The following is a 24,830-nucleotide window of genomic DNA, read 5'->3' on the forward strand; positions in this document are numbered from 1 at the left end:
AAAAACTTTACTAGTTGAAACCGCAAATACAGACTAAAGAACCATTCAATATATATAAGTATAACCATTCACCAATGCGTTGTCTTGTATAACACAATACAATGTCAAATTGAGAAATAACTTCAGAACAATATCAAATAATTTTAAATTAAAAAAATAGAAGATCCATAGGAATAGGTGACAGAGTGTGGTCTTTCAACTCACAAAATGGGATTTTTTTTTTTTTTAGTAATCAAATCAAAAGATGTTCCCTCAAAGTAAGAAAAAAAAAAGGCAAAAGGCCATCACAGATACCGATTATTGGATTACTAAAAAGCCAATTAATAATTAATTATGATTAAAGTTGATTAACACATAATAGTATCATATATCTGGCACACGTGGGAGGGCGGCTGAATCTTCCACTTTATTATTATTGGGTTTGCTTTGCTTTGCTTTGCTTGAGTTGTGTTGACTGTTGAGATCTGTGAACTGTGAATAGTAATTTGTGAACATGTGCACACTTGGCAATTTACTATTGGTTTAGAAGCCTCCATCCCCGCCGTCCTTATTTCACAACGTGGCAACCTAGGAACCGTCGCTTGTTTGACACTGCTCGATTTGATTTGTTGGCTCCGCATCTTTACTCGCTTTGTTTTATCCGTGGGAAACACAAAAAACTTTGGGCTCTTTAGCAACATCGTTTTAGTAATATTATTTGTATTTTTAAAAAAGTGAAAAAGTATGTAAAAATATATATAATGTTGTTTAAAAATTAAAAGCAAGTATTTAAATAAATATACCAAACGGGCCCCATAATTCTTAAGAAGATAGCAATGAACATCTTTCTAACAACAAAAAAAATCTACCAAAAATCCGATTTTTTTTAAATTTAAAGAGGAGGGGGAATGATTTGTGCTAAATTGCTGTACCAACTACCAAGTATTATTTTTTTATTCTTATATAAAAAAATTTAATTTTTGATATTATTATGTGTATTCTATCACTGAATATAAACTCGATATTCTAACAATATCAAAAAAAAAAAAACTACCAAAAACCCAATTTTTAAAAAATTTAAAGAGGAGGGGGAATGATTTGTGCTAAATTGCGGTACCAACTATCAAGTATTAGTTTTTTATTCTTATATAAAAAAAAAAGAATAAATTTTTGATATTATGATGTGTATTCTATCACGTAATATAAGCTCGATATGTTGTTTTGGATATAATAAAATTTCAAATTATGATATTTGCTTTAATTATTGGCTATGATACTAATTATTTTTTTAGTGTATATATATATATACACACGATAGAATTTCAAATTACGATATCTGTTCTATTATGATTTTTGTAAATCATTTGGCTAAGATACTAATTGGTTTTTGGTTTTAGATACGATAAAATTCCAAAGTATGATATTTGTTCTATTATAATTTAAAAAAAAAATTTATTTGGCCGTAAGTAAGGTTTGAACCATATCTCTTATTCAACGACCAATATATATATATATACACACACCGATTGAGTTAATTGGAACTCACAAAAAAGAAAATGTAACTACATATAACATATGATTCAATTGATATAATATGGACTTTGTTAAGAGCATAGTAATCAAATGACTAGAGGAAACCATGTGTATATTTATGTTTGAAACATGGTTGCTGGTTTTATGTCTGTTTGGCTAGCTTATTTTTTGTCAACTCATTTTATTATTTTGCTTATTTTACTACTATTCATAAGTCCCACTGCACTTTTTGGTACTTTTCATAAGTCTCACTGTACTATTTCAACTAACACTTACTTTTATTTACAGTACTTTCAATAAAAAGTTTTCAATTTTAACAAAATAAACAGATCTCAAACACACCCTTAGAATATGAATATGGTAGGTAGAAGACTAGAAGAGGACACTAGAAATATCATTGCATCCATCCAATACAAAGCAAGTTTCTTTCTAGGTTTGGAGCTATCTATAGGGTCGATGTCGGGCCTAGTTTTATTCAGAAATTTGGATTTTGCATGGACATTGTTGTCAAATTCGAAGTGAAAATAAATTCTGACTCTTAGCATGAAACAAAAATTATGACTTTTTTTATCAAAAAATAAAAAATTATACTATAACTTTTAAAATAAACACATTGAGAGTAAGTTTTAGTGTCTGGCGTTTAAACAGTGGATCTCATGCACTGTTCACGAGATTTACAAGTATAAAATTCAGCAAATTTTTTTAAAAATTGAGTCTCATAGCACTGCTCACACATTTAAAAATTATTTTTTCTACAGTGTTTTTAGTTTTCAAGTACCTTGAGAGAAAATGGGAGAGATGTAAAATAAGTAGTGTTTTGATAACGGTGAAATTTTTTCCCAATGAGATTTCGATGTGGGGGTAATTTGTAAGTTTCGGAGAGCTCAAGTGGATTACTAAAGACCTATAAAAATATTGTCAGTAACAATGTTAACCTTTTAGCTCAGTGACTAGTTGAATAAATAAACCAAATATTAAGTGGAGGAATATATCAATGTTTCGGCCAAGGGAGGCAAAGTCAATAGTTAGAAAACAAATATACTTTCCATGCTCTGATACCAATGAAGTAAAAATAATTAGAACTCCCAACATGAAACAAAAAATGAAAAAATTATAAGGCTTTCTAAAAAATAAAAAAAAATTATACATCGAGAGAAAATGGGACTAAAAAGAGATCGAGTTTGGATAATAATGAATTTTTTTTTGTCTACAAACCACAATGAAGTTTAAGGGTAAGGTATAATTTATACATTATAGCGAGCTATTTAAAAACCCAAAAAATATTTTATGTTGATTTCTGTTCTTATAACTTTAGATTAGAATCTTATTGTTCCCATATCACCTTACTGCCCCCACTCATAAGCAACTATGACCAAACATCCAATCAAAATTATTTTCAAATATTTTATTAATAGTTTAGTAAATACTCATACACAACACTTTGCAAGTTTGTAAGTGAAAAAAAAAAAATTAATCATTAGACATTGAGAGTTAATTGGTGGCCACGCAATTTACCAAAACCAGTGACTTTCTTTGCTAACTTTGAGTGATATTCTAGTAACTGATCTACCAATACGACAATGAGTGATATAGTTGTCGCCACTTGCCACCGGTTGATCATTAGACATTGAGAGTTAATTGGTGGCCACGCTATTTACCAAAACCAGTGACTTTCTTTGCAAACTTTGAGTGATATTCTAATAACTGATCTACCAATACGACAATGAGTGATATAGTATGGGGGATGTTGTTTGACGACAAAATGATGTTTGTGCTTTGTGGGGCTTAATTTATGTGGGTTAGCTAGTCATTCAATAGTGCATGCTATAACTATATATGCCGACATGATCTAAATGCCCTTTCGCATTCAGGTTCATGGAAACCTTAATTTGTATCTATCTAACTAAGCCGACATCTAAATTGTTATATTTGATTTATTTTTAGGACTCCTATAATAATTATATATTCTTCTCAAACTATCCTTAGGTTTAAAAATATTATATCGAAATTACCCATGCATCACTTTTCCATGGCGCCTTACAAATAAAATAAAAAAAATCATTATATCAGTCGTGGATGTATGAAGTCAAATCTTCTAAAATAATAGTTTTATCATATATTATGAAAATAATTATATCCAATATTTTTTAATGATTTAGAAGGACATCATGCATTGCCAATCAACATTGTTTATTTACAATTAGACATGAAAATGATGCATTTTACCCACCAATCTCAAAAGATTAACAAAAACGCTACTAAAAATTTAAAGATAGTTTTAGGAGCTTTAATATCATTACAAACAATTGTGTGAGCTTCAATTAAAAATATGAACATTATTAAAACGTGTTGATTGTAAGATGTAAGGAACATAGGTTAACTCTTCATCAAAAAAAAAAAAAAAAAAAAAAAAAAATATATATATATATATATATATATATATTGCCGGATCTCATCGAGATCTAGCCGGATCTCGACGAGATTTGGCTGGATCTCGCCGGATCTACGTTTGAGAGTGGCGGATCTCGGTCGAGCCAGTTGGATTTGATTTTTCATGTGAAGACTTGCTAATCGACCCATAGGATTTGGTTTCTAGACATGTAGACCCGCTGCCGTCCATCGTTGGAGTTTGGTTGGACAGTTTTTGGTTCGAGCCTGGGTGGTATGGTCGGATTGGCTGGGGTGTGGGTAAGCTTGGACACCCCTAGACAAAGCCATATTTGATTTGGGTTAATTTCTATGTGATGCTAATCTACGTGCACATGCTAGTGTACTCAATCAAGCTATAGGTGTGCCTAGGTTGGGTTGAAAAAAAATTCAACCTGATTCAACCCACCTGTATCAACTTGGATCCATAGGTTGGACAAGTTTTATTTTATTTTAATTGAGCATTAAATATTACTACTAACACAAATAAGAACAAACTTATAACTTAATAAACCAGAGTATTAGCATCAAACTAACACAAACTATTTTATTAATGTTTTATAGTTTAAACTAATACAAATAACAACAAATTTATATTGGTAGTTCATCAAATTAGCACAATTAATCCAATCAAATCAAATTTCATTTAGTTATTAAGAATAAGATAACAAATAGTTCTATCTCAACTCAGTTGAGAAACAAAATAAACATGAATTAGTTTTATTATTCTATATTTAGTAGAATACTATATAGTTCTATCCCAACTCAATTGATAAACAAAAGAGTAAATAATAAAATCATATTTTATATATATGTGTGTGTGTGTGCGCGCGCGTGGGGGGGGGGGGGGGTTGGATTGGGTTAGGTAGATTTGTGAATCTAGTAACCCACACCTAAATAGATCCATCATAAAAAAGATTTTTACATTCTAATTAAACCCACAAACCCCTAAAAATAAACCAAACCTAGCGGGTTGAGTTTGATTGGGTTAGTTTTAGTGAATTGGTAGGTGGGTTGCACACTCCTAATTCAATCTATTTTTGGCTTTACACCCTTAATTCAAGCCATTTTCTAACGGGGAATTGGTGGAGTATAAGGAGCAAAAAATTGCTCAACCATATTGATTTGTGTGCCTACGACTAATGAATCTAGGATAGGTGCATTTTTAGGTTTGACAGACTTGCACTAAAGTTATTAATTGAAAATTTAATAAAATTCAATAAAAAAATGTCAAAATGTCTTTCTATATTTATACTAATAAAATTATCACTATTATTTCTATTTTGATAGTTGGCGAGTTTGAATTATAGATGGTCCTCTTAGAAATATTAAACATTTTGTTTTCAACTTTACATGAGTAATTCTAATACTTCATCTCTAAACACGCTAAATATGACCGTTATTCATTTCTTATGGTCCCATTAGCATTTCAAATTATCTTGAATAGACAAGATAAAATTTAAAACTTATAACATATAACTACATATTTTATGATGAGGGTTGTTTAACTGAACATGAGACGAATATTTCAATGTATTTTCTTTCAAAAAAAAAAAAAGAAAAGAAGAAGAAGATAGGATAAGAGTTTGTGAATTGAATATTTAGAAGTTTTTAGAACCCAAAAATAGGATAGAGAAGTTGCAAAGGCGCGTGGAGCGAAGAGGATGTCGGCAGCAGTAGCCAAGAATAAAAAAAAGGGGCACATGGAACACTTTGGCTTTGCCACGTAGTTCCTGCATTTATTATGATTTCTATTTAGAGTATAAATTTTCTATCTCACTCTTCTTAGTTTAGCATACACTTTATAAATAAAAATATGTCACATATCCATCTATTTTATTAAATGCTAAATTTATGCTTTTTATTATTTCAATTGCCTAAATATTATGAGTTATTTATTTATTTATTTTAAAAAATTAAAATAATAAAAGTTATAAATTTTGTATTTAATAAAAAAGATAGACATATGACATGTTTTTATTGGTGAAATATATAGTAGAATAGGAAGAGTAATTTAGACTCATCTATCTCAACAACAAAACAAGAAAAGTGAAAGACTTTATTAATTTACACACTTTGTTAAGGAACCGCGAATATTAGGAATTATAGGATTATTTCATTTTCACGTATCCAATGCATGGACAGCACGTGGGAACCGTACGTGTGACTGACTCTATATATTCTCCTGTTTCTCCTTGCACTCTCTTCTATCATTCAACACAACACAACACAACACAACACAAAACAAAACAGCACATAAGTTTAGTTATTGGATCATCATCAATTACCAATTTTCATATACTACTCTTTTTTCCAACAAAAAGAAAAGAAATATGACAGCTGCTACCTGCATAGATATCATCTTGGCCATTATTTTGCCTCCTCTTGGTGTTTTCCTCAAGTTTGGTTGCCGGGTACCTAATTCATTCATTTTCTTTATTTCATTTCATTTCATATATTTTTATATTTCTTTCTTATTCATTTTTTATGTGGTTGATTATTAATTCAGGTCGAGTTTTGGATTTGTTTGTTGCTGACCATTTTGGGCTATATCCCTGGGATACTTTATGCTCTCTATATTATCACCAAGTGAACTTCAATCTTTGTAAGCGCCCATTCACCTCTCTCTGTCTCCCTCCCCTTTGCTTCTGTTTTATTTTTATATTTCGTATAACCATTTTTTTAATGCTAAGCTAAATTCTTTTTTGACTGAAAATGGTAAAATATTTCTAAAAGAGGGATATATTAAAACAAAAAATTTGTTATCTATTAAAATAATACTTAATTTTCTAAAATAGCCAATCTCCATTTGATGTGTTCTTTTTGCATAATTGAATATACAAGATAGCATAGTCACTTTACAAATATAATAATTTGACTTCACGAGAATAAGAGTTTGTAAAATGTGGGGCAAGAGCGGTTTTTTTAGAGTTTCAATCTATGGCGTTTGTTCGTGACTCAAGACACCAATCAGTTTTTGCTTACATAATAGTTCTTTATTATCAGACCAAGACACTAATTAGTTTTTGGTGTTGATCCAGATCTCTTATACAATCATCAGTAATTTTACTAGCTGCGTTTCAATTTATGGCGTTTGTTCGTGACTCAAGGCACCAATTAGTTTTTGCTTACACAATCGTTTTTTATTATCAGGCTAAGACACTAATTAGTTTTTGGTGTTAATCCAGATCTTCTATATATATAACCATCAGTAACTTTACTAGCTGGAACCCACGATAAAGGCCGGGTTCAAAACTATATATTATAGATAAGTTACTTTCTATATATACACAAGATAAAGTATTTCAGATGGATGAGTTAGTTTCTATATATATCGATACGTTTACTCTTTTTGTATAGGACGGTGGGTAAGCTATAATGATTAAAATTTGTGTCCCTCCAAAAAAAGAAAAAAAAAATATCAATAAAAAATTCATAAAGGTAAATTGTTATGGGGTATGAGAAATCAACATGGAAAAAGAACTCGCTTGAAATTGCAATTTGATCGTTTGTCTGATGGTGTGTTGTTGACTGAAAATAGGGAGAATGAAAAATAGAAAGAGAAAAATAGGGTGAAAAATGTTGTTTTTTACTATTTGGTTGAGAAAGAAAAATAGAAGAAATAGAAAATAGGGGAGAAAGTTTTTCATCTTGCCTCACTTTTTTTATCCTTTCAAATTGGAAGAAAAATGTAAAGGGAAAAATGATGAGAAATTTATTTTATATAAATACCCTTTTACCTACCTATAATAGTTAATTTATATAAATTACATGTTTTATTCTTCTATTTTTCTCTCTAACCAAACAAAAGAGTTTTTTACCCTCTCACTTTTTCACTCTCCAAACTATGTATAATAGTTCATTTATATAAATTATATTTTCTATTTTTTTCCAAAATATAATAGTTAATTTATATAAATTACATTTTTCATCTTTTCATTTTTCTTTCCAACAAAACAAAAGAAATTTTCATCCTCACTTTTTCACCTCTCCAACCAAACACATAAAGAGAAAAAATTAAATATTTTCAATCTTCCCATAATTTTTTATCGTTCTACTTTTTCACCCCTCTACTCTTCCAACCAAACGGACCCAACAAGTTTGAATTAACAACTTCTTTTTGAATTAACAACTTCTTTTATGGTAACAAGTAGATGATTTGTTAATGTATTTGTAAAAGTAAAAACAAAAGCGGAGAGGCCCCAAATGTCACTCTCTCACTCATGAGTCATGAGTCAAGAGTTTTGGGGCTGGCTGCGAGTTTGGGTTATGGATAGACTCATGGTCATAGAGAGCGTTTAATGCATAGACCCCGCGTGATCTTGACGTTCCCTGCACTATACTTCTTGTTTTTCATCTTAATAATTGTGAACTAATAAGTAATAAATGGACTGCTTTTTTCTCTAAATTATGAATGAGCTCACCTGGGCTTTTAAGCTTTAAGGCTTTTGGCTTTTGACAATTTTGCATCTTATTATTATTGCTTTTTTTGGGCAGGTGGAGTTGTGACCTGTGAACGGCAATATGTTTTTTGTTTCTCTGATTTGGGGTTCGTTTATATGCGTTGATGGACAGTTGATTCTTCATTATGTGTGCCAAAGTGTTTACGATTTCCTTTTTCTTTTTCTTTTCCCTTCTTTTTTTTTTTTAATCTGATGTAAAGGTAGAATATTGGTTTTTTATGATGGTGGTGGTGGGTACATATCACACTTAGCATACATATCAACCAATGCAGTACCAACAAACACATCTGTTTGTTAATGGCGAGATTTTTTCACAATGAGATTTCGATGCGGCGGTAATTTGTAAGTTTCAGAGAGCTCAAGTGGATTATTAAAGACCTATTATGTTCATATAATACATTTCAACAAAAACCAATATTGTCAGTAACAATGTTAACCTTTTAGTTCAGTGACTAGTTGAATAAATAAACCAAAAATTAAGTGGAATATATCAATGTTTCGGCCAAAGGAGGCAAAGCCAATAGCAAGAAAACAAATGTGCTTCCCATGCTCTGATACCAATGAAGTAAAAATAATTAGAACTCCCAACATGAAACAAAAAATGAAAATTTAAAGATTCACAAAATTTTTTATGTTCATTTCTTTTCTTATAACTTTGGATTAGAACCTTATTGTTCCCTTATTACCTTACTGTCCCCACTCATAACCAACTATGGCCAAACATCCAAACAAAATTATTTTCAAATATTTTATTAATAGTTTACTAAATACTTGGCCAAAATGAGCATTTGTCCCTTTCGCCCAAAACAAATAGTAAAATGCTCTTGTTTTGAAATTATTTAGTAAAATACTCTTGTTTTGAAACTTAATTTCAAAAAAAATTGAGTTTCAATGAAAATTTTGATTTAATGAAAATTGAGTTACTTGCATAATGTTACATGGAACTTGAGTTTCAAGTAATTTTTTTTTAAAGTTTTTTTTACCTATAACTCGATTTTTTAAAAATTAAATTTTTTTTTATTATTGAAACTTAAATTTTAAAAAATTGAGTTTAAAACAAGGTCATTACTTGTTTTTGGGGAAGGGGGACAAATATCCATTTTGGCCGTAAATACTTATTATACAACACTTTGCAAGTGAAAAAAATAATAATAATAATAATCATTACATATTGAGAGTTAATTGGTGGCCACACAATTTACGAAAACCAGTGACTTTCTTTGCAAACTTTGAATTATAATACAATTGATAATGTACTCTAGTAACTCTACCAATACGACAATGATTGATATAGTTGTTGCCGCTGCCGCCGGTTACTTATAGTGTGGGGGGTGGGGTTTGACGACAAAATGATGTTTGTGCTTTGTGGTTTAGCTAGCCAGTCATTAGTGCATGGTATAACTATGCCGACATGATCTAAATGCCCTTTCGCATTCAGGTTCAAGGAAATATGATACTTTTATGAACTTAGGATACCTTAATTTGTATCTATCTAACTATACCGACATCTAAATAGTTATATTTGATTTATTTTTAGGACTCCTATAATAATTATTTATTCTTCTCAAACTATCCTTAGGTTTAAAAATATTATATCAAAATTACCCATGCATCACTTTTACATAGCTCCTTACAAATAAAATAAAAATAATAATTATATCAAACGTGTATGTATGAAGTCAAATCTTCTAAAATAATAGTTTTATCATAAATTACTAAAATAATTACTCCTATATGAATCATAGATAGGTGTATTTTTAGGTTTGACAAACGTGCACTACGGTTAATCATTGAAAATTTAAGAAAATTCAATAGAAATTTTCAAAATAAATTTTTATACTATTCTTTTTTTTTTTACTTTGATAGTTATAATGGGGGAAGAGGATTTTGAATCATGGATGTTTATGTTGAAAACATTAGAATATGCCAATTAATTAATCTACATGGCTCTTCACCACTAATAAAATTATTAAACATTCATTTTCAAATTTCAATGAGTAAGCCTAAGCCCTCACCCTAAAATCACATGGAAGGTCAAAAATTAGAATTAAATGCAAGTATGCCAATTATCCATTCCTTATGGTCCATTTGCATTTCAAATTATTTTGAATATACAAGATAAAATTTAAAATCCATAATATCTATTTTATGATGATGGTTGTTTAACATGAGCTAAATATTCCAATGTTTTGGTGATGATGTAAGATTTATGCGACAATTATCTCAAAAAAGGGGAGAGAATGTTGTAATAGTAGAATTTCTATTACTAAATTATTGTGGAAAAATATATCCAAATAGCATTCCCATGCGAGATTGAATGTGAAAATATAATGAACTTTAGAAAAATATTCCCAAAATAAATAAATAATGGGGATGAAGAGTACTTGGCAAGAAAATAAAATAAACACATATACACACTTAGGATTTACGTGGTTTGACTTTTAGCATACCTCTACAGGTGGCCACATGACAAAATTTCACTAAAATAGAAAATACAAAATGGGGTAATGACATTCTCACAAGTCACAATACCCAAATCTCAATAGACCCAAATTATTTTCACATAAATACAAAGTTCTCTATCAGACTATGAGTACAAAGGTTGGGGTTGAATACTAAGTTAGGGGTTTAACCATTAACAACGAGCAGTTTTCTCATCTTTGCACAAAGCCTCCTTCGAAGAGATTTTTGATCTTTCACTCCTTACATTTTGCCACACCACACCTAACCTTCTATATATACCGCACAAAGGCACATATATACGGAGCAAAATAACCAAAGCGTGGGCAAGCACTATTGTGCATCCATGCAAGAAAGTCATGTATGCATTTGGTGGAGATTTGATACCACTTCTTGACAATGCAACAAAATCACAACCTTCAAGAAGGAAAATCTGATCTTGGCATGCGCCTAATGCTACGCCTATATTAACTTGCATGTGTTGACAATACATGCAAAAGAGAGAAGGCACATGCAAGTAGTATTTGGCTGACAGTACTTTTTCAATCACCAATTCGCCAATTCCTTAGTCAAATAAGGTGGCTACAATCCAAGTTGGCCGAGAGAGATTTTCTAGCCATACAAGACAAAGCTAGGCCTATCCACAGGTCAATCTGGGTTGGGTTTGTGCCCAACTCAGAACCGACCCGCCCACTTCAGGTAATAGGAAATCTAACCCGCTGGAAAACACGATTCGGTTCGATTTCAGGTCGGTTGGACAGTGTCAGTTTCGATCGAAATCGATGGAGCAGCAACGATGGGGAGAACTGGCTGGATTTTGACAGATCTCGTCGAGATCTAGCCAAATCTCGATGGATCTCGTCAAAACTAGCCGAACTGATGGAGCAGCACCGACGAGGAGAACTGGTCGGATCTTGACGGATCTTGTCAAGATTTAGCCAAATCTCGACGGATCTCATCGAGAACTGGCTGAATCTCGTCAAAATTTGGCTAGATTTGGTCGAGATCTTGCCAGATCTCGACGGATCCCGCCAGATTTGTGTTTGAGAGTGGTGGATCTCGATTGGGCTAGTTGAATTCGGTTTTTCATGTGAAGACCCGCTAACTGACCCGCCGAATTCGGTTTCTAGACATGTAGACTCGCCACCAACCATTGCTGGAGTCAGGTCGAATGGTTTTCGATTCAAGCCCGAGCGGTTTGGCCGGGTTGGCCGGGGTGCGGGTCAGCTTGGACACCCCTAGACAAAGCCATATTTGATTTGGGTTAATTTCTTTGTGATGCTAATCTATGTGCACATTTTAGTGTACTCAATTCAAGCTAGGGGTGTGCATAGGTCGGGTTGAAAAAAATTCAACCCAATTCAACCCACCTGTATCAGGTTGGATCCATAAGTTGGATAAGTTTTATTTTATTTTACTTGAGTATTAAATATTACTACCAACACAAATAAGAACAAACTTATAACTTAATAAACCAGAGTATTAGCATCAAACTAACACAAACTATTTTATTCGTGTTTTATAGTTTAAACCAATACAAATAACAACAAATTTATATTGGTAGTGCATCAAACCAGCACAATTAATCCAATCAGATGACATTTCATTTAATTATTAAGAATAAGATATCAAATAGTTCTATCTCAACTCAGTTGAGAAACAAAATAAACATGAACTAGCTTTATTATTCTGTAGTTAGTAGGATATTATATAGTTGTATTCCAACTCAATTGATAAACAAACAAGTAAATAATAAAATCATATTATATGCGTGTATGCGTGCGTGCGTGCGTGTGTGTGTGTGTGTGTGTGTGTGTGTGTGTGTGTGTGTGTGTGTGTGTGTGTGTGTGTGTGGGAGGGGGGGTCGGATTGGGCTAGGCTGATTTGTGAATCTACTAACCCACACCTAAATTGATCCACCATAAAAAAGATTTTGACATTCCAATTAAACCCACAAACCCCTAAAAATCAACCAAACCTAGCAGGTTGAGTTTTATTGGGTTGATTTTGATGAATTGACGGGTGGGTTGCACACCCCTAATTCAAACCATTTTTGGCTTTACAATCTACACCCTTAATTCCAGCCATTTTCTAACGGAGAATTGGTGGACTATAAAGAGCAAAAAATGCTCAACCATGTTGAATTTGTGTGCCTACGACTAATGAATCTAGGATAGGTGCATTAATTTTTAGGTTTGACAGACTTGCACTAAAGTTATTAATTGAAAATTTAATAGAATTCAAGAAAAAAAAATGTCAAAAATATCTTTCTATATTTATACTAATAAAATTATCACTATTATTTTGATAGTTTGGGAGTTTGAATTATAGTTAGAAATTATATTATTCATTTCGTTTTCAACTTTAAATGAGTAAGCCTAAAACTTCACCTCTAAACGCCAACTATGACCATTATTCAATCCTTATGGTCCCATTAGCATTTCAAATTATCTTGAATAGACAAGATAAAATTTAAAAGATGTAACATATATCTACATATTTTATGATGAGGGTTGTTTAACTGAACATGAGACGAATATTTCAATGTATTTTCTTTAAAAAAAAAAAAAAGATAGGATAAGAGTTTGTGAATTGAATATTTAGAAGTTTTTAGAACTCAAAAATAGGATAGAGAAGTTGCAATGGCGCGTGGAGCGAAGAGGATGTCGGCAGCGGTAGCCAAGAATTAAAAAAAAAAAAAAAAAGGGGCATATGGAACACTTTGGCTTTGCCACGTAGTTCCTCCATTTAGTATAATTCCAAATCCAATGCATGGACAGCACGTGGGAACCGTACGCGTGACTTACTCTATATATTCACCTGTTTCTCCTTGCACTTTCTTCTATCACACAACACAACGCAACACAACACAGAAGTTTAATTATTGGATCATCATCAGTTACCAATTTTCATTTACTACTCCTTTTCCTATAAAAAGAAAAGAAAAGAAATATGACAACTGCTACCTTCGTAGATATCATCTTGGCCATTCTTTTGCCTCCTCTTGGTGTTTTCCTCAGGTTTGGTTGCGAGGTACCTAATTCATTCATTTTCTTTATTTCATTTCTTCTTCTTTTTTTTTTAATTTTTCTTTCTTATTCATTTTTCATGTGGTTGATTATTAATTCAGGTCGAGTTTTGGATTTGTTTGTTGCTGACCCTTTTTGGCTATCTCCCTGGGATACTTTATGCTATCTATGTTATCACCAAGTGAACTTCAATCTTTGTAAGCGCCCATTCACTTCTCTCTCTCTCTCTCTCTCTCTCTCTCCTTTGCTTCTGTTTTATTTTTATATTTAGTATAACCATTTTTTTATTGCTAAACTAAATTCTTTTTGACTGAAAATGGTAAAATATTTCTAAAAGAAGGATATATTAAAACAAACAAAAAATGTTATCTATTAAATAATACTTAATTGTCTAAAATAGTCAATCTCTACTTGATGTGTTCTTTGTGCATAATTGAATATACTGCACATGCGATAATCACTTTCACATGTGGAGTGGGGGACAAAGGTTAAGTTCAAGATTATGTATGACGGATGAGTTACTTTCTATATATGCAAGATAAATAATTAAGATGGATGCGTTAGTTTCTATATATATATCGATATGATTACTCTTCTTTTTGTATAGAATGGTGGGTAAGCTATATATGATTTAATTTTGTGTCCCTAAAAAAAAAAGAAAAAAAAAATTATCAATAAAAAATTCATTAAGGTAAATTGTTGTGGGGTATGAGAAATCAACATGAAAAAAGGAACTCACTTGAAATTGCAATTTGACCGTTTTTCTAAGTTGAACAAGTTTGAATTAACAACTTCTTTTATGGTAATTAACAAGTAGATGATTTGTTAATGTATTTGTAAAAGTAAAAACAAAAGCAGAGAGGCCCCAAATGAAATGTCACTCTCTCATTCATGAGTCATGAGGCTGCTGTGAGTTTGGGTTATGCTAAGACTCATAGTCATAGACAGCGTTTAATGCATAGGCCCCGCGTGATCTTGACGTTAGCTGCACTATACTTCTTGTATTTCATCTTAATAATTGTGACTTAAGTGGACTGCCTTTTTCCTCTAATTATGAGTGAGCTGCGCTAAGCTTTTGACAATTTTGCATCTTTTTTTGGGCAGGTGGAGGTGTGACCTGTGAACGGCAATATGTCTTTTGTTTCTCTGATTTGGGGTTCGTTTATAGCTGTTGATGGACAATTGATTCTTCTTTCTGTGTGTCAAAGTGTTTAAGATTTTCTTTTCCTTTCTTTTTCTTTTCCCACCTTTTTTAATCTGATGTAAAGGTGGAATATTGGTTCTGTATGATATTCTTAAACCCATGATGGGTATTTGAGAAAAGGTGTAAACTTTGATTGATGCTTACTAAAGGCTTGGCTTCCATGCAAGTGCAAAGAAAATTTCATCAGAAGGCCATTGCAGCTTTAATATTGCTGCTTATTCACTCAAATTTTTTCTCTCTCCCCTGAAATACTATGGTTCCACAGGTTTCCTGCAAAAATGAATAAAAAATTAAGATATTCCTTATTATTATGAAGGCTGTTGTTGGTGTTGTATAATACATGCTTTAAATTCTTCACATTTGGGACAATTCTTTTTATGACGACAGAGTAATGCTTCATTCTTGCAACGGCACCCAACAATTGATCCACAATGGAAGGGAAAGGGCGCAAGTGAAGTACTGTATCAAACAGAAAAAGAACCAACTTCTTCATACCATCTTTAGCAATTATACCAAATGGACAGTGACGGCCGGAGATAAGCGGAAAAAAAAAAAAAACGTATTTATTAAAAAGTTATCAACCAAAATAAATACATAAAAATTATTGTTTTATAATATATTAAAATATAATTATTTATTAATAAAAATAAAAGACATGAAATACTATTATTTCTTAATACAATCATTTATGAAATATTATTATTTTTTAATACAAGGACAAGAGAATTCAACGTTCTTTTAAAATTTTAAAATTATCTAGAATTCAAACTAAATATAGTTATATTCATAAAAAGTATAAATTTAGTATTTTTTACTTATTTTTAATTTATAAATTTATTTAATTTAGTATTATGAGTTAACAAGTGATCTTAAATTTGTGTGATAATTTACTATATTATATGATTTGTTTTTATTTTTGGTCTTTGTATCTCTATTTTTATTTATCTCTTGGTCTTGTCTCCATATTTTTAACGCTCACCAGTTTCACTACTAACACTATTATTGCTCAACTACCAGTCAACAATCAATCAAACACTACCGATATATCATATATTCTCTCTCTTATCTATATAATATAAGAGATTCTCTCTTATCTATATAATATAAAAGAGAGCCACAAACACAGATGGACAGATAGTCACAAAGCTAAAAGGCCAAAAATCAATTGTAACCATTCGCCTGACTTTCTCCTCTCTTTTTCATTCGTTTTTTGTTTGGACTACTGGGTTTACTCTTTTTTTCTCTTTTTTTTAGATTTACATGGGCTATGGGCTGGCCTGCTGGGATCAGTGGGATGGTTCATGATTTTTGGAAGGGCTTGGGCTACAAAGGAAGGGCCCAGTCTTCTCTTTTTTTGGGCTTAGGGGCCGGGCCCCCTAGCCCCCACCTGGGTCCGTCCTTGCAAATGGATTTTTTAACGGACCCTTGCAAATGGATTTATGTTAAAAAATGTAGGTTGTTCCAATCATAAATATTTAGGAATCACAAAAAATAATTGCAAATATCATTAAAAAAAAACTCAAATAAAAATAGGAAATGAGATGTGTAATCGTACCAAATGGATTTATGTTAAAAAATGTAGGTTGTTCCAATCATAATTATTTAGGAATCACAATAAATAACTGCAAATATCATTAAAATAAAAACTAGAAATGAGATGTGTAATCATACCAAATGGATTTATGTTGAAAAATGTAGGCTGTTCCAATCATAATTATTTAAGAATCACAAAAAATAACTGCAAATATCATTAAAAAATACTCGGATAAAAAAAGGAAATGAGATGTGTAATCGTAAAGGTGTAAAACACAAAACAAACCCAAATGGTCCCTCCGAGGGGTTTTTCCATCCTACAAAAAAACAATTTGATCTAGGTAACATATCTCAATTAAACAGATAAGAGAGGAAAAATTAAAGCCAGGATTTCATAAACTAGCAACGTATAAAAAAAAAGGGAAAATTAAGAAAAAAATAGAGTAATTAATAATTTTTAAACAATATTAATTCAAAAAGGTGATACAATTAGGGATGGCAATGGGGCGGGGCGGGGTTGAAGGATGAGGTCTTCGTCCCTGCCCCATCCCCGCCCCTTGGGGCCCCGCAAAGCCCTGCGCCACTCCGTAAAACTCTATTTTTTGTTAATTTTCCCTACAATTAGTACAAATTTTTTATTGAAACCTATTTCATTAATGAAAATATACTTGAAATTATAACTAAATTTATTTCATCAAATCAAATCAATTTTTAGAAAAAATTGAATAATATATCCAAGTGTTTAACAAGATAATCATAAAAAAAAAAACTCATTGTAAAACACATACCAAAATAAAAGGCAAAGAACCATATTGGGTAGAATAAAACAAGCTAATATTGATATGGTTGTTTAAATATTAAGGTTTTAAGGTATGAAAAATTTACAATTATAACCTTTAGCAACGCGGGGCGAGAATGGGAAATGGCGGGTGTAAAAAGTCTAAACCCATCCCCACCCTGTCCTATGGTGCGGGGCTAAAATCTTGTCCCATCCCCCTTCACCACTTTTTCGAGGCGGAGAAAATCCGCGCAGGACAAAGCGAAGAGGAGCGAGTTAAGTGGGACAGGAAAAAATTGCCATCTCTAGATACAATACATTAACCTTCAACCATGCATTAAAATATGATGCCTTCATAATTCTCTTCTCCTTTTCCTAATTTATTATCTATGTCATTCATTTCAATTTTAGAAAAACATTCATTTCAATTTTGAATATTACACAATTAGAAGAAAAAAAAAAAAGATTCTTAAGACATCTATCACAACAACATTTCAATGGTAGAAAAACATTCATTATAACTACTAGTTTTTTTTTGGTTGAGTTACGAATGATTATAACTTCAATTTTTATTTTTAGGAATAAGAATTATTTAATTAAATTAGTAATATTTTTATCAAATTTTTAAATAAAGTTACCGACAATCAAGAATCTAGCCTAATGGTCTGCTCAAAAGTCAGAACCGTGACTTTGTATGTGAATCCAAATCTGTTATGGGGCTGGCGTTGTCACTTCGTTACTCTTAGGTTTCCCTCGTGGGCCCAATATAGTACATCAATCACAGTTCTGAAGTTGGGTCAGGCCATTGACACTTTACAAGTGCCACTGTCACCTCTAAATAAATAGCATGGAATATGAACAAACAAAGCAGCATTTTTTTTTTCCTTTTCTAAATTTGATAGTTTGAGACAGAGGTACACGAAGATGCCAATTGACCTGGCAACAAGACAAGATCAATTCCATGTATTTTGGGGCTTGGCGGCAGTGGTAAGAGAGACCTTTTTTTCTTTACAAATTAATTAAATCATATTTATTTAACTTTAAATATTTTTTTTTCATTTACAGTTTCTTTTTTTTACTTTTTGAAATACAAAATTATAATATTTTTTTTGTCGATAATATGGTTAACACTTAATATTTTTTGTAAGTTAAATTTAATTTTATCAAATTTAATTTTGAAAAACTTATTTTTATTGGCACAATTGTAACATTTGTTAGTGATTTTTTTTCCATTTTATCAATTCCTTCATATCTAGATGAATTTTTTAATCAACATTTAAAAGACATGCCAAAAAACCTAATTTATCAAAAAAACTATTATAGCTTCACTTAATCTTGGAATTTACAATAATTTCAATATTCACAAGAACTTATACTTGAACTCCAACCCTTATTCCCCACACTCCATAAGTATAAGTGTTTGTGGAGTGACCGTCGCACCAAAGCTGTGTGATGTGTAGTGATGACAATAATTTCAATATTCACAATTAAAAATTGGTTAACTAAAAATCAAATTAATGCTACAATTTTCCACTTTAATTAATTGTAAGGCATAAGATATAAAGTATAACTTAATAAACCAGAGTATTAGCATCAAACTAACACAACTATTTTATTAGTGTTTTATAGCTTAAACCAATACAAATAACAACAAATTTATATTGGCAGTGCATCAAACCTACACAATTAATCCAATCAAATGACATTTCATTTAGTTATTAAGAATAAGATATCAAATAGTACTGTCTCAATTCAATTGAGAAACAAAATAAACGTGAACTAGCTTTATTATTCTATAGTTAGTAGGATATTATATAATTCTATCCAAACTCAATTGATAAACAAAAGAGTACATAATAAAATCATATTATATGTGTGTGTGTGTGTGTGAGGAGGGGGGTCAGATTGGGTTAGGCAAATTTGTGAATCTACTAACCCACACCTAAATTGATCCACAATAAAAAAGATTTTGACATTCCAATTAAACCCACAAACCCCTAAAAATCAATCAAACCTAGTAGGTTGAGTTTGATTGAGTTAGTTTTGGTGAATTGACAGGTGGGTTGCACGCCCCTAATTCAAGTAATTTTGGCTCTACACCCTTAATTCAAGCCATTTTCTTACAGGGAATTAGCGTACTATAAGGATCAAAAAATGCTTATCCATGTTGAGTTTGTGTGCCTACGACTAATGAATCTAGGATAAGTGCATTTTTAGGTTTGACAGACTTGCACTAAAGTTATTAATTGAAAATTTAATAAAATTCAATAAAAAAAGGGTCAAAATATCTTTCTATATTTATACTAATAAAATTATCGCTATTATTTCAATATTTTGATAGTTGGGGAGCTTGAATTATAGATAGTTCTCTTAGAAATTATTAAACATTTCGTTACATGAGTAAGCCTAAAACTTCACCCCTAAACGCCAAAAATGAACATTATCCATTCTTTATGGTCCCATTAGCATTTCAAATTATCTTAAATAGACAAGATAAATTTTAAAACTTGCAATATATATTCTGATGAGGGTTGTTTAACTGAACATGAGACGAATATTTCAATGTATTTTCTCTCCCAAAAAATAAAAGAAGATAGGATAAAAGTTTGTGAATTGAATATTTAATTAGTAGAAATTAGAAGTTTTTAGAACCCAAAAATAGGATAGAGAAGTTGCAAAGGCGCGTGGAGCAAAGAGGAAAGGTTAACATGTCGGCAGCGGTAGCCAAGAATAAGAAAAACAGTGGTTGTCCGATAGGAATGAAAAAAGGGGCAAATGGAACACTTTGGCTTTGCCACGTAGTTCCTCCATTTTTTTATATTTTTTGGTAAAAGTAGTTCCTCCATTTATTATGATTCCTATTATCTCACCACAAAAAAAGAAAAGCGATAGACTTTATTAATTTACACACACACTTTGTTAACACCACTAAGCAACCGCGAATATTAGGAATTGAATTATAGGATTATTTCATTTTCACGTATCCAATGCATGGACAGCACGTGGGAACCGTACGTGTGACTGACTCTCTATATATTCACCTGTTTCTCCTTGCAGTTTCTTCTATCACTCGACACAACACAACACAACGCACTAGTTTAGTCATTGGATAATCATCAGTTACCAATTTTCATTTACTACTCTTTTTTCCAACAAAAAGAAAAGAAAAGAAATATGACAGCTGCTACCTGCATAGATATCATCTTGGCCATTATTTTGCCTCCTCTTGGTGTTTTCCTCAAGTTTGGTATCCGGGTACCTACTTCATTCATTTTCTTTATTTCATTTCATTTCATTTCATATATTTTTATATTTCTTTCTTATTCATTTTTCATGTGGTTAATTGATTAATTCAGGTCGAGTTTTGGATTTGTTTGTTGCTGACCATTTTGGGCTATATCCCTGGGATACTTTATGCTCTCTATATTATCACCAAGTGAACTTCAATCTTTGTAAGCGCCCATTCACCTCTCCCTCTCTCCCCTTTGCTTCTGTTTTGTATTTGTAAAAGTAAAAACAAAAGCAGAGAGTCATGCACTTTCAAAAAAAAAAAAGCAGAGAGTCATGAGTCATGGGGCTGGCTGTGAGTTTGGGTTATGGATAGACTCATGGTCATAGACAGCGTTTAATGCATAGGCCCCGCGTGATCTTGACGTTCCCTGCACTATACTTCTTGTTTTTCATCTTAATAATTGTGACTAATAAGTAATAAATGAGCTGGGCTTTTAAGCTTTAAGGCTTTTGGCTTTTGACAATTTTGCATCTTATTATTGACTTATTGTTGCTTTTTTTGGGCAGGTGGAGTTGTGACCTGTGAACGGCAATATGTTTTTTTTGTTTCTCTGATTTGGGGTTCGTTTATAGGCGTTGATGGACAGTTGATTCTTCATTATGTGTGTCAAAGTGTTTAAGATTTCCTTTTCCTTTTTCTTTTTCTTTTCCCTTTTTATTTTTATTTTTATTTTTATGATCTGATATAAAGGTGGAATATTGGTTTTGTATGATGGTGGTGGTGGGTACATATCAACCTTAGCATACATATCAACCAATGCAGTACCAACAAACACATCTGTTTTGAAATAGCAGAGAAATTAAAGTGGTTTGGATAAATACCAGTGCGCCTCATATTATTAAAAAATGTCAAGGCCTTAAAAAGGGTTTGTTAAAGTGTGATAATTGGGTAATAAGCGAGGTCCAAGTGCAAATATTCTTAAACCCATGATGGGTATTTGAGAAAAGGAGTAAACTTTGTGAAAGCAGAATTCATTCACCATTGAAACTGTGTATTCATGCCTCCAAGTATGTGCTTTAAATGTGCATGCAAGGTAGAAAATTGATGAACTTCGGTAACATGTATATTGTCTCCCAAGTTCTTAGCAATATAAAATTCAATAGACAATGGTGACCTCCTATCATCTGCAACTTTTCTCCAACAAACATCCAACGGCTCCTTGAATGGTAATCCATAGCTTTCTAGCACCATCTGAGCAGATTTAAAAATAAATAAATAAAGACAAATGGAAAAATGAAAATAAGTAAGAAACAACTTTGCATAGATTCTAAAGTTATTGTTGCTGGATAGCCATATAATTATAAGCAGATTGGTTTCTTTTTGCACATCCATCCATTAAGAACCTAGCTAGGTCCAATAATAGCACAGTCCCTTGTGCAACTAAAACCCTCCAATCAGAACCTATGTCACTATCAATTACAGTGCAGGAGGGTTTCCTAGCCTTAACTGCAAGCAGATAATTACTGAACTTTTTTTTTTTTTTTTTTGAGAAACAGATAATTATTGAACTTGTCACATAATGTGTAGTGTAGAATTTTATACTTAAGCTTCAATACTTGTCACACATTGTTTGCGAAGGCAAGATAGGCATTTACCATGCAGACATATCTTTTTTTTTTTTTTTGATGGGACATGCAGACGTATCTTTATATTGGGTCTCAAATAATATTATCATAAATATTAGCATCTCACTCAACTTGCACACCTTTATGCGGCACCCACTCCTTACTTTACATAAAAAGTCTGCCGCCTCACATCTTTTCCTAGGATTATTTGGAATCCTAACTCAACTTTAATTATAATTCTTCAAGAGCTTTCAACTTCACGTGACTTGAAAGTCACACAAACACAAACTAATTAAATGAGCACTACTTCGGTGTGGGCTGGACATTGGCGTCACGTGCACCCAACATTTTAAACATTGAGATGATGAAATCATGGCGTAATTTCTCAACCTCACATTAATAATAAATTAATAATAAATAAATAAATAACATATGCCAAATTGGTTGTTATTTTTATTACTGGTTTTCTTTTCCCTTTTTAAATAATAAGGACTTATTAAGCATCCACCAAAGAATTGCACTAAAAGTGGATAAAATGGTTTTAAAGGTGAGAATATGAATTTACTTAAGTAAACAACAGCAACATTAACAAGCCTTAATCCCAAAATTTGGGGTTGGCTATGAATCTTCAATAAAGTATAATAGGTTGTATAGTAGTCATATAAATTGCATATCCAAGATGTAAATTACATAATTATAATCCATATAGCCTGTAATCCTGGTGAACCCTTAAAGTCATGACTCAAAACTTCGTATAATTGTTACTTATTTTGAAAACCACTTGCTGAGGTGAAGATTCTAAGCTCAATATATACTGTATATACAGGCAATCCTCAAGTAAAACATAAAACAAACCCAAATGGTCCCTCCAATGAGAGGTTTTTCCATCCTACAAAAAACAATTTGATCTAGATGAAATGTTGTAACACATGTCAATAGAATAGACAAGAGAAGAAAAATTAAACCCAGAGTTTCATAACCCAGCAATGTATAAAAAAAAGGGAAAATTAAGATAAAAAAAATAGAGTAATTGATAATTTTTAAACAACATTAATTCAAAAGGGTGATACAATACACTAACCTTCAACCATGCATTAAAATGTGATGCCTTCATAATTCTCTTCTCCTTTTCCGGATTTCTTATCTATGTCATTCATTCCAATTGTAGAAAAACATTCATTTCAATTTTGCATAATATTACACAATGAGAAGAAGAAAATGATCCTCAAGATATTTCTCTCAAAACATGCATTGATGTCTCATGTTGTGAGAGTTGTCTCATGAGAATCTTCTCCATTAGTTGTAAAAGACATTCACTGCGCGCAACGAATATTTTTGGGATATAACTTTTATTTTATTAGTAAATATATAATATTGATGTATATTATTCATTATTTATTCATAGAAAGTTTCTAGAAAATCTGTACATTTCAATTGTAGAGAAACATTCATTTTAACTACTAGTTTTTTTTTTTAATTTAATTTTGTTGAGTTACGAACGATTATAACTTGATTTTTTATTTTTAAAAAAATAAGAACTATCTAATTAAATTAAGAGTATTTTTAACCATTTTTTAAATAGAGCTACTGACTATCAAGAGTAGTGTAGCCTCATGGACTGCTTAGCAGTCAGAACCGTGACTTTGTGTGTGGATCAAAATCTGTTCTTCAATTCAGTTAACATTGTACTCTACTTGTGAAATGGTTATGGGGCTATGGCGTTGTTACTTTGTTAATCTTTTTTTTCCCTCGCGGGCCAAAATGACCCAATACCACCTTTCTACAAAATTTTTAGCCAAAAAACACTGTTTTGGAAATAAATGGGGATCTATCACCTTTTCCAGTACTCGAGCTCACCAAACTCGAGTACTAGATTTTCTAGTTCCACTGTGGCATGCCAGCATGACATTTCGGATTTAAAAAATGCCACTTTGTACTCGAGTTTACTGGACTCGAGTACTGTATACTATGGTACCCGAGTCTAGTAAACTCGGGTATCAATCTGGGTTACACTGCAGAAATTGGGGCAACACAATACTCGAGTTTCATGGACTCGGGTACTGTGTTAGAAGTACCCGAGTCCATGACACTCGAGTATCAATCTGCATGCACTTAACAAATTCGGGCCAAATGCCAATTTATACTCGAGTTTCATGGACTCGGGTGCTTCTAACACAGTACCCGAGTCCATGAAACTCGAGTATTGTGTTGCCCCAATTTCTGCAGTGTAATCATGCACTTAAAATCTTTACGTCCATTTGCATGAAGTTCTCACTTATTACACACTCTTAAAATCCATTTGATTTTTTAGTGAACATTTTTTTTTTGTTTATAAGTTGATTTTGGTGAATGAAGTCAGAACTTCATGCGAATGGGTTGAATCTGCTCGATGGACAAGAGTCACAAGACCCACGAAACAATGCACAAGGTTTTCCTCCATAACTAAAGATGGCTTATATTGCAGAGACCACCATTTTAACAATTGCAGATTTGCAATAAACAATTTCAAAGTTACATAAAAAGTTGATTGTCTATCTTTTTTATGTAAGGCATCCTCCCGCAGAGGA

The 24,830-nt window shown here is 31.8% G+C and overlaps 3 protein-coding genes across 3 annotated transcripts; all 3 read left to right on the forward strand.

The window, feature by feature from the left end:
* The first annotated feature begins 6,139 nt into the window (after positions 1–6,139).
* LOC142628002 (hydrophobic protein RCI2B-like) lies at positions 6,140–8,748 on the forward strand. The gene is made up of 3 exons (XM_075801922.1): positions 6,140–6,353; positions 6,449–6,544; positions 8,437–8,748. Exons 1-2 carry the CDS (start codon positions 6,273–6,275, stop codon positions 6,530–6,532), a joined length of 165 nt encoding a protein of 54 aa, XP_075658037.1. The 5' UTR covers positions 6,140–6,272; the 3' UTR covers positions 6,533–6,544; positions 8,437–8,748.
* Positions 8,749–13,688: 4,940 nt separating this feature from the next.
* Positions 13,689–15,301, forward strand: LOC142627606 (hydrophobic protein RCI2B). Its single transcript, XM_075801480.1, has 3 exons — positions 13,689–13,895; positions 13,993–14,088; positions 14,996–15,301. Exons 1-2 carry the CDS (start codon positions 13,815–13,817, stop codon positions 14,074–14,076), a joined length of 165 nt encoding a protein of 54 aa, XP_075657595.1. The 5' UTR covers positions 13,689–13,814; the 3' UTR covers positions 14,077–14,088; positions 14,996–15,301.
* Positions 15,302–20,480: 5,179 nt separating this feature from the next.
* On the forward strand, positions 20,481–21,332 carry LOC142628001 (hydrophobic protein RCI2B-like). Its single transcript, XM_075801921.1, has 3 exons — positions 20,481–20,661; positions 20,763–20,858; positions 21,205–21,332. The coding sequence occupies exons 1-2, from the start codon at positions 20,581–20,583 to the stop codon at positions 20,844–20,846; spliced, it is 165 nt and encodes a 54-aa protein (XP_075658036.1). The 5' UTR covers positions 20,481–20,580; the 3' UTR covers positions 20,847–20,858; positions 21,205–21,332.
* The last annotated feature ends 3,498 nt before the right edge of the window (positions 21,333–24,830 follow it).

This window comes from Castanea sativa, chromosome 3 (genome assembly GCF_040712315.1).
Source record: "Castanea sativa cultivar Marrone di Chiusa Pesio chromosome 3, ASM4071231v1".
NCBI lineage: Eukaryota > Viridiplantae > Streptophyta > Magnoliopsida > Fagales > Fagaceae > Castanea > Castanea sativa.

Bases quoted from the DNA above. Each gene is read 5' to 3' on its own strand.
- LOC142628002 (XM_075801922.1), top strand. From the start codon at position 6,273: ATGACAGCTGCTACCTGCATAGATATCATCTTGGCCATTATTTTGCCT. The intron at 6,354-6,448 runs GTACCTAATTCA...TTATTAATTCAG, and splicing joins TCCTCAAGTTTGGTTGCCGG to GTCGAGTTTTGGATTTGTTT.
- LOC142627606 (XM_075801480.1), top strand. From the start codon at position 13,815: ATGACAACTGCTACCTTCGTAGATATCATCTTGGCCATTCTTTTGCCT. The intron at 13,896-13,992 runs GTACCTAATTCA...TTATTAATTCAG, and splicing joins TCCTCAGGTTTGGTTGCGAG to GTCGAGTTTTGGATTTGTTT.
- LOC142628001 (XM_075801921.1), top strand. From the start codon at position 20,581: ATGACAGCTGCTACCTGCATAGATATCATCTTGGCCATTATTTTGCCT. The intron at 20,662-20,762 runs GTACCTACTTCA...TGATTAATTCAG, and splicing joins TCCTCAAGTTTGGTATCCGG to GTCGAGTTTTGGATTTGTTT.